At 47.3% G+C, this 15,034-nt stretch overlaps 1 protein-coding gene across 1 annotated transcript; it reads left to right on the top strand.

Moving 5' to 3' along the window:
* The first annotated feature begins 826 nt into the window (after positions 1 to 826).
* Positions 827 to 12,647, top strand: AIRE (autoimmune regulator). Its single transcript, XM_025209056.1, has 13 exons — positions 827 to 976; positions 2,980 to 3,154; positions 3,489 to 3,638; positions 4,257 to 4,328; positions 5,048 to 5,161; positions 6,040 to 6,224; positions 6,668 to 6,745; positions 7,821 to 7,936; positions 8,555 to 8,651; positions 9,654 to 9,775; positions 10,825 to 10,921; positions 11,939 to 12,007; positions 12,567 to 12,647. The coding sequence occupies exons 1-13, from the start codon at positions 827 to 829 to the stop codon at positions 12,645 to 12,647; spliced, it is 1,506 nt and encodes a 501-aa protein (XP_025064841.1).
* Positions 12,648 to 15,034: the final 2,387 nt, after the last annotated feature.

Genomic DNA, 15,034 nt, shown 5'->3' with positions numbered 1-15,034 from the left:
TTTTAAATTTGGCTAAAGTTAACTAAGCATCTTGATTTTGCACTAGTTTAGAATAATTTACAGGTTTTAAGCAAAGACAGGAAAAAGAAATACAAAATGCTTCAAAAACCAGTCTGGACAAATGAGATACCTCCTCTACCCCAATCACACTTCAGAAACCCATCTCTGAGACCCAAATCCTTCCTCATGAAGGGTGTTTTTATGGCCTCCTCACACACAAGTTAACCCGTATAGAACAGAAGGAAGCTACAGGGTACAGGATAGCTTTCATAGACATGGAGCTAATGCTCATCCATGTGTCTGGGGGTATACAACCAGTTACAACTCCCATGGGCATAGGGAAGACCACCCCCTACGGGACAAGACAGAAAAGATGAAAAATCAGCACTGATGCCAAACATATCCAGTCTAGTGATGGATTCTTTTGGGACAGGGAAAGGACTGTCAGATAGATGAGAAATAGAAACTCACATTCGATGGTATTACCATAGGAACAGAAATGTAAGTGAACAGACTCAACTTAATGAGGTTCCTGATTTCAACTGGATAGATAAAACGACAGCTGAGCTGGCAATTACTGACAATATACCCAGCTCCTATTAAAAGAGGAGCTCTGCTGACCGTGTTGACACAGCAGGTCCTGTTCTAGGGAAAATGCATACTCTCTGGCCTGTCAGTGCCTGCCCTTCTGAGATCCAGGCTTCATAAGGAATGATGCAGCAGACAGGCAGTAAGGGAGCCTCAGTCACTGCAATCTCAGGCTCTCCCAAAGCACTGGCACCTCAGGGAGATTCTGCTGCTCCAGCAACTGCAGACTTGTGGCAGGATGTCCAGTTCAGACAGGCTCTGGGGAGAAGGGGACCTGCGGCAGCTGCTGAAGCTGTACCGCACAGAGATCTCAATGGCTGTGGACGACGTCTTCCCATTGCTTCATGGACTTGCCGATCACGATGTTGTCACAGAAGAAATGTTCAAGGTGAGAAGGCTGTGGGCATTCCATACTGAGTTACCTACCTATCTGTGCTTCAGGTTACGGCCTTGGGGTGCTCTCTGACCTAGTTCTCCTGTGCCAGGACAGTGTTTTGTGGAGAGCATTCAGACCCCAAACTTACTTTGAATATATGTGCTGGGTGAAGGGTGAGGGAGAGTTGTACTGTATATGAAGATTTCTGAATTACTGTGAAATGTGCCATTTGCTTTCAGGGGGCTGTGGTGATTTTACTTTGCTGTGGGGTACATATATACAGGTACAGCCATGTGCAAGATTTTCAAGTGACAAGTGCCTCTCGGTGCCCAATCTGAGTCACCTTCAAGAAGCAAAAGTGTAAAAGGTGAGCAATTGCCACCTGAAGAACTAGACCCCCCTCAAGATGTCTCAGTCACTGATCACTTTCAGAATCTCAACCAGGGCTCTGGGTTTCTATCCTGGAGACCCGGACTGAAGAGACTGGGAAGGTATCACTGAAGAGCTGGAGAGGTTTTTATTTTTGGCCCCAAAGGTCTGTGTGACCGTCCAGGACCTTCACTACTCCTTGGCCTCTTGCTGTAAGTGTGCTCAGCACAGATTAGCGTGGCAAAAGCCATCATAGGCTGTAGATACATCTGAGGACAGACATCTGAAGCACCTTGGTTGCATTAAAGACAAGTATTATTGAGCTATATATGTCTCAAAATAAAGATGAGGAACAAAAGCCCAGCTGCAGGCTGTGCCTGACAAAGGTGTCTTCTTGTAGCTATCTTCTTCACTGTTACTTTGGGGCAGTGTTTGTAATAGTTTTCTCTGGACTCAGTAGAAGCCACTGGCCTTGCATTTTGAGCAATTGGGTGAAGCTTTGACGTGTTGCAAATTATATCCTTACCTAGCATGAGCTGGGATCTAGAACATGATGCTCTAAAGCAAGCAGCACTGACACTTTCTACTGAGGAGCCAAAATGTAAAGATCAGCTGGTCCAGGTGTTCAATCAAATTCTGGTATTTTTCTGATGTCCTGGTTGTGGCCTCTTCTTTCTCATGACTTGATGAAGTGGCCTAGAAAGGGTTCAGATGTAGGGAATATGTGCGCACACACAAGAAAACCAGCATGAAGAGGTTGGGAGGGGTGACTGGATGCAAACAAAAGGAGCCAAAGCCAACTCTGAAGCTGATGAGCCATTGCAGATGCTCAGAGTCAAACGTAGGAATGAGAGGTGGTCTGGTATATAGGCCCTTTGTAAGCAGGCTGTTTATCCTGCTGCCTCATATACAGGAAAATTACTTGGTTAATAGTTTTTCAGACTCTTCTATTTTCACCAAAGCAAACTACAGTCTCTAACGACACAAAAATAAACCAAAATTTCTGTCCTCTCCAGACACTAGGAGAAGAGACACTTCCTGTTCTAGTTTTGCCACAGAACAGCAGCTTGGCTTCTCCTCACTGCAAGCTGCTCCCTCACTGCTTACTTGATCCTTTCTGCTCTTTCCCCTGGGTTTTAAAGCTCCCAGTGTGACATGACAGCCCCTCATTAGCAGAGTGCCCCACAGCTTTACAAGACTACCACTTCTTAAGGGGACATCTCACCCCTTCTTCTTGTGTTTTCACATGCCTGCAGCATCCTACCTCCCATGCTACTACGGTAATGTATCTACATTGGTTTCACGCTGTGCGATTACATATCTTGTATCACAATTTCACCCTAAAATGAACAAACAATTATGCTAGCGTTGAGAGCCAGGCTGTGAAATGAACCATTAACCAAGGCGAAACTGACTACCGTGTCGGTCTATGAGGAACGCAATGCCCCTATCTCCAGTTTTCATGGTAGCGTTTCTTTTTACTGAAGACTAAATCTAGTCACATACCCTTAGCATCACAGGGGTGGTGATACCATCTGCTGTTATCGCTGCTTGCTGACTCCCACAGAAGCTGCATCACCCAAGGAAGTGAGGCTGGGATGCCTCCAGGAATGGCACAATCTAAGATGCTCTTTTTGTTCTTGAAGGAAACGCTGAGTTTGAAGGAGCAAGAAGGCTGTCACAAGGCCTTTCATGCCATGCTGACTTGGTTGCTGAGCCAGGATTCAGCCTCCATCCAAGACTTCTGGAGGGTCCTCTTCAAAGATTACAACTTGGAGAGATACTCCAAGCTACAGCCCATTCGAAGCATCTTTCCAAAAGGTAGGAGGTGCTCACAGCAGTGCAACAGAGGAAACACTGAAGGGAAAGGACTTCCTCCCCAGGTGTCCTCCTTTTATTAAAGCTTCTTGTGGACCATGTCCTTCTCCTCTTCAGAACCTGGAGGACTAAAAGAGCCTCTCACAGTCCCTTTTCAAGCCTTCAGTGAAGGTGCAGAATGGTGGCCACTGCAGTTTGGGGATCCAGGCAGGATCCGGGGGGGGGGGGGGGGAGGGAAGAGAAGAGGAAAAGGAGTGACCTACTGGAATGAAAGCACTGGGCAGTTTGGGTGGTGCCCTACCCAGATGTGCTATCTCCCTGCTGTCTTGCTTTCCAGATGTGGATCTCAGCCGACAGCGCAGAGGGAGGAAACCACCCACCAGCCCCAAGATGGCAGTGCAGCACAAACATGGGAAGAGGAAAGCTCCAGAGGAAAGGGGCTCTCCACAACCAGCTCAGCCCTCAGTCAAATGCAACTCAAATCCTGGTACAGTCCTGGTTTTGCTGCCTGGCTCTGGTAGGATTTGGTATTGGGCTGATACACAACCACCCTTCATCAAGCCATCCAGCCTCCAGGCTTACCTGGGCCTTTCATACTACCCATAATGCCAGTCTGTTGGAGCAACACATGCAGCTCCCCAAATGGGGTATGGAGGAGAGGTCTGCTTTCTGCTTAGAGCTTGGGCAGACCAGTGTGCCAGTGGGGTACTTAGGGTGGAGGAGAGATATGACTGGGCTTTGTAGGGAGATACTGGACTTCAGGGACGAGGGTAGAAGAGGGTGAGGGGGAGAATGCAGAAATGGAAAGGAGAGAGGAGAATAAGGGTGACTGAAGGCCACGCAGCCCATTGCACTCCCAAAGGCCTGTGCTCCGACTGCATGTGCAGTCACTCTCTGCTGTTGTAGTTTTGTGCAAAGGGGGCAGAAGAGCTAGGCAAACAGATGGATCTTTTGCTCCTCACCCATTCACAGTGCTCATCCTCTCTGCATCTTGTATTTCTGAGTTTCTCTGCAGTCCACATGGTCTCCATGGGGAGAGTGAAGGCCTCTTTCCAGTAACAGGCAATGTGGATTTGTGTCTCTGACTTGCATTGTGTCCCAACAGCAACCCTGCCAAAGGCAAAAGCCATAAAGAAACCAGAAAGTGTGGAAATTCAGCGTTTTCCTCTCGGAAACGGTAAGCAATGTGTTTTACATCATGTGAAGTTTCCCCTCCTTTCCACAGTTCACACAGAGATCTTGTTAGCAGGAATCAGCCCTGAACTGGGTGTGACAGGCTCTTCTGGCAGCTCAGGGGAGAAAGCACCTTCCAGGTGACTGGAAGAGGCTCTGTTGTACTGGTGACCAAAGGCCCCAGTGGTGATTCTAGTCTGGCTTCTCCCACAACAGCACTAAGCCTAAACGGGCTGTCTGGAAGGCAGATGACAAGTCTGGAAGTGTGTGGCCACTTCAGAGGCCCAGCTGAGCAGCAGGCTGTTGTCAGGAGATAGGGGCTCAGTGGTGAAGGTAGGGGGTTCTAGTGTTCCTGAGAGAACTGGAGCAAAAGGAAACGTGATGCATACATCACCTGTCCAGAGCACCTCTCTCACAGGCTTCAGCACACCCTGCTCCAGAGCTCTGCTTGTCCTGTGGAGAGAAACTCCTCTGCCTCTGGTGATCTGAGACCATTTTTTGGCACTGAGTAGGGCTTGGACTGAGATTTACCAGTCTCCTTCCAGTTGAAACCCATATTGCAGAGGTCAGGGTATAAATCTTCCAGGAGCCCCTGACTGGTTGTAACTCTCTGCTTTTCCAGTTTGGGATATCTGCTGGCCCATCCACTGTAGTCTTCCCCAGCTCTCGGGAGAATATCTGCACCAAATCCTCCCTTTTATACAATTGTTTTTAAAACCATAGGCATTCAGAGCATGGCTGCCTCAGTCAAGAGAGCTGTCACTGTGGCATCCAGTGAAATACCAGTGACCTGTGGGGCTGTAGAAGGCATACTCATCAAACAGGTGTTTGAGTCAGGTAGCTATTCAAATGCATTTGGAACAGGAACTAAACACCCGGGGCTGACAGTGACTAAAATGACATTTCGGGTGGGTGTTGAGGTAGCTGAACAGTTTTCAGGGCAATGGTGGGGCCCATATCTATTCCAGCTGGACAGAGGAATCCAGGTGTCCCCACTTCCAGTAGGTAGCCCCAGAATCCTTCCCTCAGGACAGAGAAGGAGACTGCTGCTAGGTGGGGTGAGATTTCACTGCATGGTGACAAGGAAGCTTTAAATGACTCAAATGGTGGGGTTATTGGGGAATGCTGAGCCTGTAGGGGGGAATTATACAAGAACAGAGCAGCCAGAAAGCCCTACACACTGGATAGGGCCAGGGGAAGGAGGACAACCCCACACAGCCCTGACACAGACGGAGTTGGATGTTTGGGGAAGAGCTGGGATGTCAGGGGATATAGGCAAGGGAGACACCCTCCATATAAAAAAATGGACAGGTACCACAAACCCTAGACGGGAAACCCCCACACTTACCCCGTTAGAGATATCCTTCCTTAAGATTTAAAATTCAGGTACCTAAATGCAGACTTACTGCTGGGTTTACCTACATGAGGGGGCCAGAAGGGCAAAGCCAGCCTGTGAACAGCCGTGGGTGGGTTGCCTCCATGCAAAAGGCTCCCTGCTTTGATGCACTAGAGCATTTCTACTAATGCAACAGCACTGTACAAGGACAGCAGAAAGTGTCACTCCAACACTGGGCCATGGCAGAATTGCTCTCACTAGCTGTTTCGGGTAGCATGACTGCATTCATGCCACACATGCCCTTGTGAAACCTGCTTAACTGTGTTGCTGTGCTTCCACACACAACTCACCCCAGGTCAAAATGTCCTCTCTTTTCCAGGTGGCTCTAAGAAATGTATCAAAGTTGGAGGTGAGTTTTATGCACCAACCAAATGTGAAGACCCCGGGGGAAAGAACAAGACCCGAAGCCTGAAGCCTAGTGTACGAACCAAGGGATCCCAAGGTCTCCAATGTGTATGGTGCCAAGCGAGACAAATTGCTTTTACCTCTTCTAGCCCATCCTCCGTGCAGAGAAGAGTTTCATAATCCTTCCTGGTCCCACTTTGACATCTCGGCTCAGCCTTGCCTAGCACTGTTTCCTCAGAGCCTATTGAGCAGAATCAGACCTCAGGGCTGGCTGTTCAGCTTGCTCTGTGGCTGTCCGTCAGTAAGGAAGAGCCCTAGACAGGCTTCTGTTGTACCAAACTTGAAAGGCATTAAGAGCTCCCTAGCCCACTTTACTAATCTCTGAACTAAGTTCTGCCTCAGGCCCCTGGGCAGAGCTGCACTCTGCTTTCAGCACCATGGCGCCTCCAGCCAGTCAGTGAATAGCTGCATGCAGGAAGGGACAAGAAGCTGCAAGATCTAGCATTCCCCTCAGACAGGCTGCTCATCCATGCAGTTAGTAGGACCACACCAGAATCTCCAGTCCAGCCGTTCCATTCTCTTCTGTTCATCTCACTTTGCAGAATGGAGAGCTGAAAATAACTTCACAGGGCCGGCTCCAGGTTCCTCCTGTTCACATCATGGATCCACCCCTCCACCAGGTAAAAACTGAATGAGGAGAACTGCTTCCCTTCCTCCCGATCACTGGGTGTGGGAGGAACATTTCTGTTCAGCGTCACTTCTTGCTCTGTGAGGGCGAGTGTTATCACACGACATGCAGGAGCTACACTTAAAAACCCATCATGGCCATTATGAATTCTCTTCTGGCAAACAGGCCTAGGGACGCATCAAGAGTGGACATCAGCATCTCCTTTTCTCTGAACAGCCCCACTTCAGAGAGATTCTCCCTTTGTGCTCTGAAAGCAGCACCTGGATTTAACTTGTTACTCCTTGAAGTCTCAGGTTTCCTCCATCCTCGGCATGCATTAATACCAGGGCTTGGCTAGGACATGTTCTAGAAGAGGCCCTGGCCACAGCCAAGCTGGAAATCCCCAGAAGATTTGAAAGTGAAAGTTCAGCCACTGAGTCCATCAACACCATTCCTATCCTGTCCTACCTCGCCTCCGAAGCATTGCCCTATTTTGATATGAGACAGACAGACAGACAGACAGAGACTGAGACACAGTCCCCTGCAGCTCTCTTTCAAAAAGTACAGCTGAAAAGGTAGTAAGTCTGCATTTAGGTTCACCTCTAAAACACACACACAAGCAGGGCTGTCGGGCACGTTGCACATACCTGCACAGACACACTTTTGCTCTATTTGAGAGCCTGGAACTTGGAACGCAGGATGAGGCTTCCTAGAGGGCTCCACACTTGAATTCTTTGCAAGACCACCCCTGCTGCCTTTGGCAAGTAGGTACCTCCCAGGGACACCCAGCTCTATAGACTGCAGAGCCATCCTGCAGGGATAACAGGGGCACTTTCTGGAGTTGAGGATGTGCTCCAGCAACTAGTTTTTTTGAAATCTCCTAAAAGGATTCAACTGTCTGCTAAGGCAGTACACTTTAACAGATGATGCAGATGCAGCCCATACTGTGGTGAAAGCATAGGCAAGTCAGCATGAGAGGTAACCACAGTTGCAGCAAGGGAGCGATCAGAAAGACTGTTGTGGTTTTGGGCAGTTCCCAATAGTTTGGGCTGCTGTGACATCTTGCCTGGTTTTCCTCCCTGGGTCAGAAAAACGATGATGAATGCGCAGTCTGCAGGGATGGCGGGGAGCTGATTTGCTGCGATGGCTGCCCCAAAGCTTTCCATCTGGCCTGCCTCATGCCACCACTCACCGAAATTCCAAGGTAACCGGAAGCATCCCCGTGCTTGCCCCATACAAGGGCCCCTGCACTGAGCACATCACTTCTTTGCAGCTCACCCTGCTCTGTTTTGTGGGGAAGGGGAGAGGACTCTCAACCATGCTCAGCCCTGACCAAAAAATGCTGAAATTATTTAGCATTAATTTGCACAGGTTTTGTTTAGAGAAAAGTATTGTCCTTAAATACAGAGAGGCTTCAGCCTCCCACTGCAACAGGGCTCTCAGGCACATATAAGGGTCATGCACAGGGCCAGGAGCTTGGCCAAGGTAAAGCAGCACAGTCTCCTTGCTGTGGAGGGAGCTCTTAGTTAACAGAGGCCAAGGTTCTGCCTGCAATGTCTAGCTGGTACTCTAGATTTACACAGCTGCAACCTGTGTGACCGAGTCTGCAGAACTGATTCATTTCCCAGGGGAAGGGGTTTCCATTAACCCTGTGCTGACAAAAGATATCGATCTTCTTTACCAGTAGTTAATCATTTACAGTTAAGTAGTTACATTTCTACCCTGTCTTCTGAATGACAGAAGCAGGTCAGCTTTGCCTTCCCCTGCCTCGTTTTTCCTTCGTGGGGGCTCAGGTATTGCTCTGCCTTCTCCCTCCGAGCAGTGGAACGTGGAGATGCCTCTCCTGCTCAGCGAGGCGGGTGAGGCAGGACGGACACCTGGAAGAGGAGCAGACCAGGGAGCCACCATCTGAGAACCAGGTATTGTGAGCTGCCTCAACCCACCAGTCCCAGCCTCTAACAACCACTGCCCTGTCAATACCTTCACCCTTTCTTCCTTGGCTGCCTCAGCGTGGGTAAAAACTGGTGGCATCCCAGAGGCTAATGGGCTTCTGTACTTTGTCTATGATGTGCTACAGAAGTCTCTAGCAGCCGTTTGGGGTGGGAGGCAAGGCCCCCCTTTCACCCTTCCTGCACCTGTATAACAAAAGACCAGAGGATTTTGCTGCCTGCTCTTCCCAGCCTGCAGGAATACTTCTCTTCCCATAAAGGCACAGCACCTCAGAGGAGGTGGGTGTGCTTTTATATGGCACTGGCATCAGAAGAAGGACCTGTGGTGCCCCGAACAGTCTCCTCCAGGGCTGATCTGGATCTGAACTAACTCATGACGCTCCTGTTTGTGCCTAGAAGGGTCTGTGTGGACAAAGAGCAACTGGAGACAGGGAGAGGATTCTCCTCAGACAGCCCACACCAGCCTGCGATGCCTCCTTCACTTTCAAACAACCGTTGCCCCCTGCATCATGCCCCTCACCAATGCCTGTGGCAACACCAACCTCAGCCCTCCGGCTACCGCAGAACCTGGGCCCAGAGAGACAGCTGGTTTGTGACACTGCTTTCTGTGCAACTTTTACTACCTAACCGGCAGGGGCATTTTATTTCTCGTGTGTGTAAGAGCATCTAAAGCCATCTCGGTTAGTGCTGTAGCCAGTTACCTTGCTCTGCACCCTCCAAATTTCTCCAGGGTGCTCTAACTAGAGCCCCAGCAGTACAGGGAGCAAGGGTCAGAGGATGTGGGTTAACAGTGAGCATCTACCAGGCCCTCCCCCAGGCTAGGAGAGGGGGCCAGAAGTGGTGCTGCACCTAGGCAAGAGGGTAGGGTGAGGGGGAAGGTCAGTGCACACAACCAGGAGGTCCACCACACCTCTGAGCCAGAGCATGGAGCTGGGAAAACCACTGCCAACTTGACTCCTCTCCTTCTGACAGAAACTGACAGTGGGCGAAAAATGTGGAGTCTGCAGGGGGGGAGGAGACACGATCTACTGCACCCAGTGCTTCAAGGCCTTCCACTCGCACTGCCACTTCCCTGCACACACAGATCAGCTCAGGTAAGTGTCACATGAGCCAAGCAGAGCTGAGCTGGCCTCAAGTCCCCAGTTTCATGCAGAGAGTTCTTCCGTTTTTTCACAACATCCTTGAAAGTTAGGGTTGGACGGGACTTCATTACGTCATCTAATCCAGCTGCCTGCTCAAGGTAGGATCATCTAGCCCTAAATCTCCCTCATTTTAATTTAAGCCCATTAATTCCTGTCTTGCCCCTTGCGGACAAAGAGAATGGTTGGTTGCCGTCCTCTTAATGACACCCCTTTTTTGAATTTGAAGATGTATCAAATTGCCCCTGTCTTTTCTTCTTTAAACTAAATAATCCCAATTCCACCAGCCTGTTGTCCTACGCCATGTGCTCTAGACCTCTAATGGTTTCTGCTGCCCTCCTTAGGACTCTTTTCAGTATCCTCATTTTTCCTGAAATAAGGTGCTCAGAACTGGGGACAGTACTCCAGGTGAGACCTTGCCAATGCTGAAGAGAATGAAATAATTGCTTTTTAAGACTTGCATTCAATACTTAATTCAATACACTTCAGCATGATGGTATTACTATACCAATATTATGCTAAGAGGCAACTGTACTATTTGTAACAATCTGACATGGCTGACTTACACACAGTTGACTATCCACTATGACCACCCAGATCCTTTTCTGCAGTACTACAAGAATGGAAGTTAGGCTCCCTGGAAAACAAACCAGCACTGTAGATTTCTATGTTTTTTTTAAGTAAATGACACTTCCCTAGTACTCCATGACTTTTTGCCTGACAAGGCACAAACCACTCCTATTCCAAATGCCACATGCGTGCTCCAGGTCCCACTAGCGAGTCTAGCCAGTGTTTAGAACCTGAGGGCTACTCCCTCACTATCAAAAGCATTGAAGTCATGTATAGATTGTGTTAGCTCCTTCACATCTATGAAGATGGCTCCTCTACTTCACCTACCTTTCCAATTCCAGCCTCATAAGGAAAGGATCATCTTGTTTTTTCCAGTCCATAGGGTGATGCCTAGACCGGGACCCATTAAACTTGTTCTTTATCTTCGGTTCCAGTGAAATCCTGATATGCAACTCTTGCTCTGGCGGCCCTGGAAACAGCAGCGTGGAGGGAGCAGTGGCATCAAGTAACCCTGCACTACGAACAGTGAAGGCAAGTACATTCATATCCATTTCCACAGTCAGTAGGATTTTCAGGGAATTTCTATTTAAGGATCTTAACATGAGTGTTAGCAACCTCGTCCAGCATACCTGGAGGCCGGACTCTGCATTTCTATATCCTCTCCCAGTAAAGGAACTCAGAGAACTTTATAAACATACATCTGTCTGTGAGTTGGTGGGGCTTTACCCTTCTAGAAATAAAATATTCAGTATTTTCCCCACTCGTGCAAACAAGGCAAGTAGTTGCACTTTACCCAAGGGTCACAAAACCCTTGGAGGAACTAGTCCTGGAATCCAGCTCTCTCAACGCACTGTCCTGTGCTTCAACCACCTTCTTTCTAGATCCAAATGATTGCAAGAAACACCATGTGCTTTTATAGGCTACTATCTAACATGAATTATAATAGCAGTAAGATTCAGACCACCACAAAATAATGACAGAACTTTAAGTCCCTCTGATTCAGGTGAGCATAGTGCCTGGGTAACATTTTTAAAAGTGCTTTGGAAAATGTTACCTTTGCTGCACGCACTGGCATACATCACTTAGTAGACAGCATCATATTTATAACTACTCCAGTGATGACAGAAATAACATATCCCAGTAGTAGCTGTTCTGCTCAGCCTGGACCTTGTGCACCCCAGCTCTTTGACCATTCAGAAGCAAAACACACCACTCTACTTCTGGGAGTACTGAAAGTACAGGCTGGTGTAATTTCCTTGCTCCAGGTTAGGCTCCTATTGAATTTAGCCACACACTGCTCCTACTTAGATCACTCTCTGCTGAACAAACCCCATGTTACTACTGGTTTCTTTAACTCTCAATACTGGGCAAACTTCTGCTCTCAATTGCAGCAGGCTTATATTTGGTATGTAAATCTATTGATGCTAATGGCAATACTTCACCATAATGCCAGTGACACCAAGTGTAGACTTGGGCCTGTGATGGAGAACATGTTTTTACCTTCATGCTGGGGAAACTGAACTGTCTGGTTACTGTTCTGGATTTCAGGTGGTGGAAGAGTCTTCTGGGGGTGACCCAATACTGAATAAAGAGGAGTTGGACTCACTCCTAAGTGAGGTAACAAAACCACTTACTTTCTTGTCTCTGATTTGGCTTCAAATGAGAAAGCAAGCCATAATCTGAGTTGATCAGTCCCTGCAGTTCCTGGCATTCATGGGCACTCTGTTCACATCTCATTTCCGAATCTAGGTCCAAAGGAAACTGGGCCCAAGCGCAGAAAGCCTGGTGCACTTTCAACGGTCTGGTAATGCTGTGCTTGTATGGACAGTCCTGCTGCTCACTGAACCTGCCCTGAAAGCATTACTATGCCATCAAAAACACCTGCTTTTGAAAGCTTGTTCATTAAGGCTCTGGGGAAACCAGGAACCAGGCCTATTTACAAGGTTTATAGTACCGCAGAGCTCATTTATTTTAACAAACTTTGGAAGTGGGGCTTGTGAAAATGAAGGACTGAGCACAAGCAGATGTGTGCAAGGTTGTCTCACGTGTAGTTGACTTGCTTCATCTTTCACTAGCACAGAGAGAAACTCAACTCCCTGTGCCATAGAAATTCCCCCTTTACTTTCCTAGGCACCCTGCACACATACACTTTATCCTGTCTTGTACTGTCTTCCAGAGTTCATTTGACGGGATCCTGCAGTGGGCATTCCAGAACATGTCTCGGCCGCTGTCAGATGCTCAAGGATTATTTTCTTAGTACCTGCTGTAATGGTGGACAGAGCATGCAGACTTGTTGCCCTTCATGCTGTGGATTTGACCATCAGTTATCTGTAAACATCAGGTGTAGACATCCTGGGCTACACCTGGGACTTTACACATTTGGCTCCAAATTCACACACCCCTGCACATACTAATTTAAACTTCTTTATAACAGTGTTACCTTAAATTCATATTAATATAATGCATGCTTTATGGTCCAATGTCTTGACAAAGTGGGATTCCTTAAACCCCAAAGGATCATTCACCAACTCTTAAATTTTTAGTTCCAAATTGTCCTCTCTTTTCCTATTCCAGTCCAGGTCTATCTGCTAATAAAGTAGCAGGCTTCTTTTTTTTAAAAACCCTGCAGGATTTGTTATGGTGTCTTTGTACCCAAATATAGGGTATTTCTAACTGTTTGTTAAAGTAAATCCATCTATTTTCTTTAAACCAGACAAAGTAAAAGTAATTAGACAAGTAACTAGACAAAGTAAAGTAATCCATCTATTCTCTTTAAACTAGACAAAAAAGGTGTCTGAGATGTCCATGCCTGGCTGCAAAAGAACATGGCACCACACAGGAAAGAAAAGAGAACGTTATTTCACTCTGTCTCCTTCTGTACCAGGTCTCTTTTCTCATTGCTTTGTACACTCCTGTTCTTCACTCAGTTCTCCAGTTCAAGCTGTCCTCGACTTACAACGTTTCGCACTTACAACGTTTATAAATTGACACCCTGTTTCAACTTTATGACATCTATTTCAACTGTACAACTCTTGATCTGATGCAACGCCACACCAGCGAACCAGTTTGTTGCGTCACTCATCTCCCTGGAGAACATCTGTCCAAACTTCCTTGGACACTTTCTTTAAGAAAGCAGACAAGACTTCAGAAAAACCTGCAGCCAAGACTCCTGAGAGGACTCCAGCCAAGAACCCTTCAAAAAGTCCAACCAAGGGCCCTTCAGAAAGTCCAGCAAGTCACCTCAAAGAAGTCCTTTTGAATCAATGTGATTGCTATTTACAATATAAATACATTAATGTAGCTATATTACTCATCTATAATTGATCGAGTACAAAATTCTGGGGTATTTTTGGTGAAAATAGGGTATCGGGCCTTGGTTCAGGAACCAATTCCCCATTTATAACATTGCTTCTTATGAGAAAATTGGTTCCAAGTTACAACGTTTCGACTTAAGATGAGGTTTTCAGGAACCAATTGTGTAGTAACTCCGAGGACTACCTGTACTCACTCCACTGTTCCCTACTGCAACCATGTGTCTGTTGCACCCTCACATGGGTAAGGGAGTTCCCTCTCTTCCTGGGAGAGATTTTCCTTCCCAATCCTCCCTAGACAGGGGTTGCAGCAGAGTGTTAAGATAGGTCTCCAGAGGCACGCATACACATACATTTGTCTGTTCCAATGCACCGGAGATTCAGCGCGTCACAGCAGACTTGATTAATTAACTTGATTCCGCACGTGAGCTGAAGCACCTGGCACTGCGTCGCATGCATTTGTATAAATGGTGAAATGCGCATCAGCACTGAGAAAATGGCGGTAGCGCACTTTTGAACTAACACACATAGAAGGTGTTTTAATTCAAAAGAGCATCACCGCCATTTTCTCAGTGCTGATGCACATTTTGCCATTTTTACAAATGTATGCGCTGCGGCACCGAGCATTTTTAAAAGCATGTGTACAAGTGCTCCAAGGTCCCATCACCTCTGACGTAGTGCAATTTTGCAGAATTCAACATTTTCATCAAGAACTTCAACATTTTTCTGCAGCCAGGCCTCTGACACAGGGAGCCAGAGCTGCTGAGGACAGCTAAAAGCTCTCCTTCTTCTGTGGAGAAAAACATACATGTAGGAACAGGTTGAAAGAAGTCATCTGCAGAACTCTGAGGGAACAGGCCATCTAGGGAGCACAGGAGAAATTCATCAACATGTTTTACTGTGAGTATTTGCAACTAGTGCTCCTCCTTAAAGCTTTATTGGAAATGAAGACCTAGGGCACCTAAGTAACCAAAACTCTGCAGTGCAGCAACACATTACAAATGTCAGACTTAAGAGAACCAACACTTCCTATGTTCTCTCATATCCAGTCTAAAACTACCATCAATCTTTTCAGTTGTCTCATCCTCCCCCAGTCTTGTCTTCTCCAGATCAAGTAACTTTAGGTCTTGCAACCTTCCTTTGTATGATTTCCTCTGGAGTCTGAGTTAACTCCACTTTTGCTGATTTCCTCTGGATTCCCTCCAGTTTGCCCTCAGCTTTCTTGAAGGCCGATGTCCAAAACTGGACTCTGTACTCCAAATGAAGCTTCACCAGTGCTGAAGAGAATAGTGTTGTTCCCTGTGATTTGCTATAGCTTTTTTTTTTTTTTTTT

Source organism: Alligator sinensis, unplaced genomic scaffold (genome assembly GCF_000455745.1).
Source record: "Alligator sinensis unplaced genomic scaffold, ASM45574v1 scaffold237_1, whole genome shotgun sequence".
Lineage (NCBI taxonomy): Eukaryota > Metazoa > Chordata > Crocodylia > Alligatoridae > Alligator > Alligator sinensis.
This window is presented reverse-complemented; position numbering and strand designations above follow the sequence as displayed.

What these genes read in the sequence shown, in the direction of transcription:
- AIRE (XM_025209056.1), top strand. Translation starts at nt 827, where the DNA reads ATGTCCAGTTCAGACAGGCTCTGGGGAGAAGGGGACCTGCGGCAGCTG. An exon ending in CAAACAGGTGTTTGAGTCAG is followed by an intron (nt 5,162 to 6,039) that starts GTAGCTATTCAA and finishes TCTCTTTTCCAG; the next exon opens with GTGGCTCTAAGAAATGTATC. An exon ending in CTGCACTACGAACAGTGAAG is followed by an intron (nt 10,922 to 11,938) that starts GCAAGTACATTC and finishes TCTGGATTTCAG; the next exon opens with GTGGTGGAAGAGTCTTCTGG.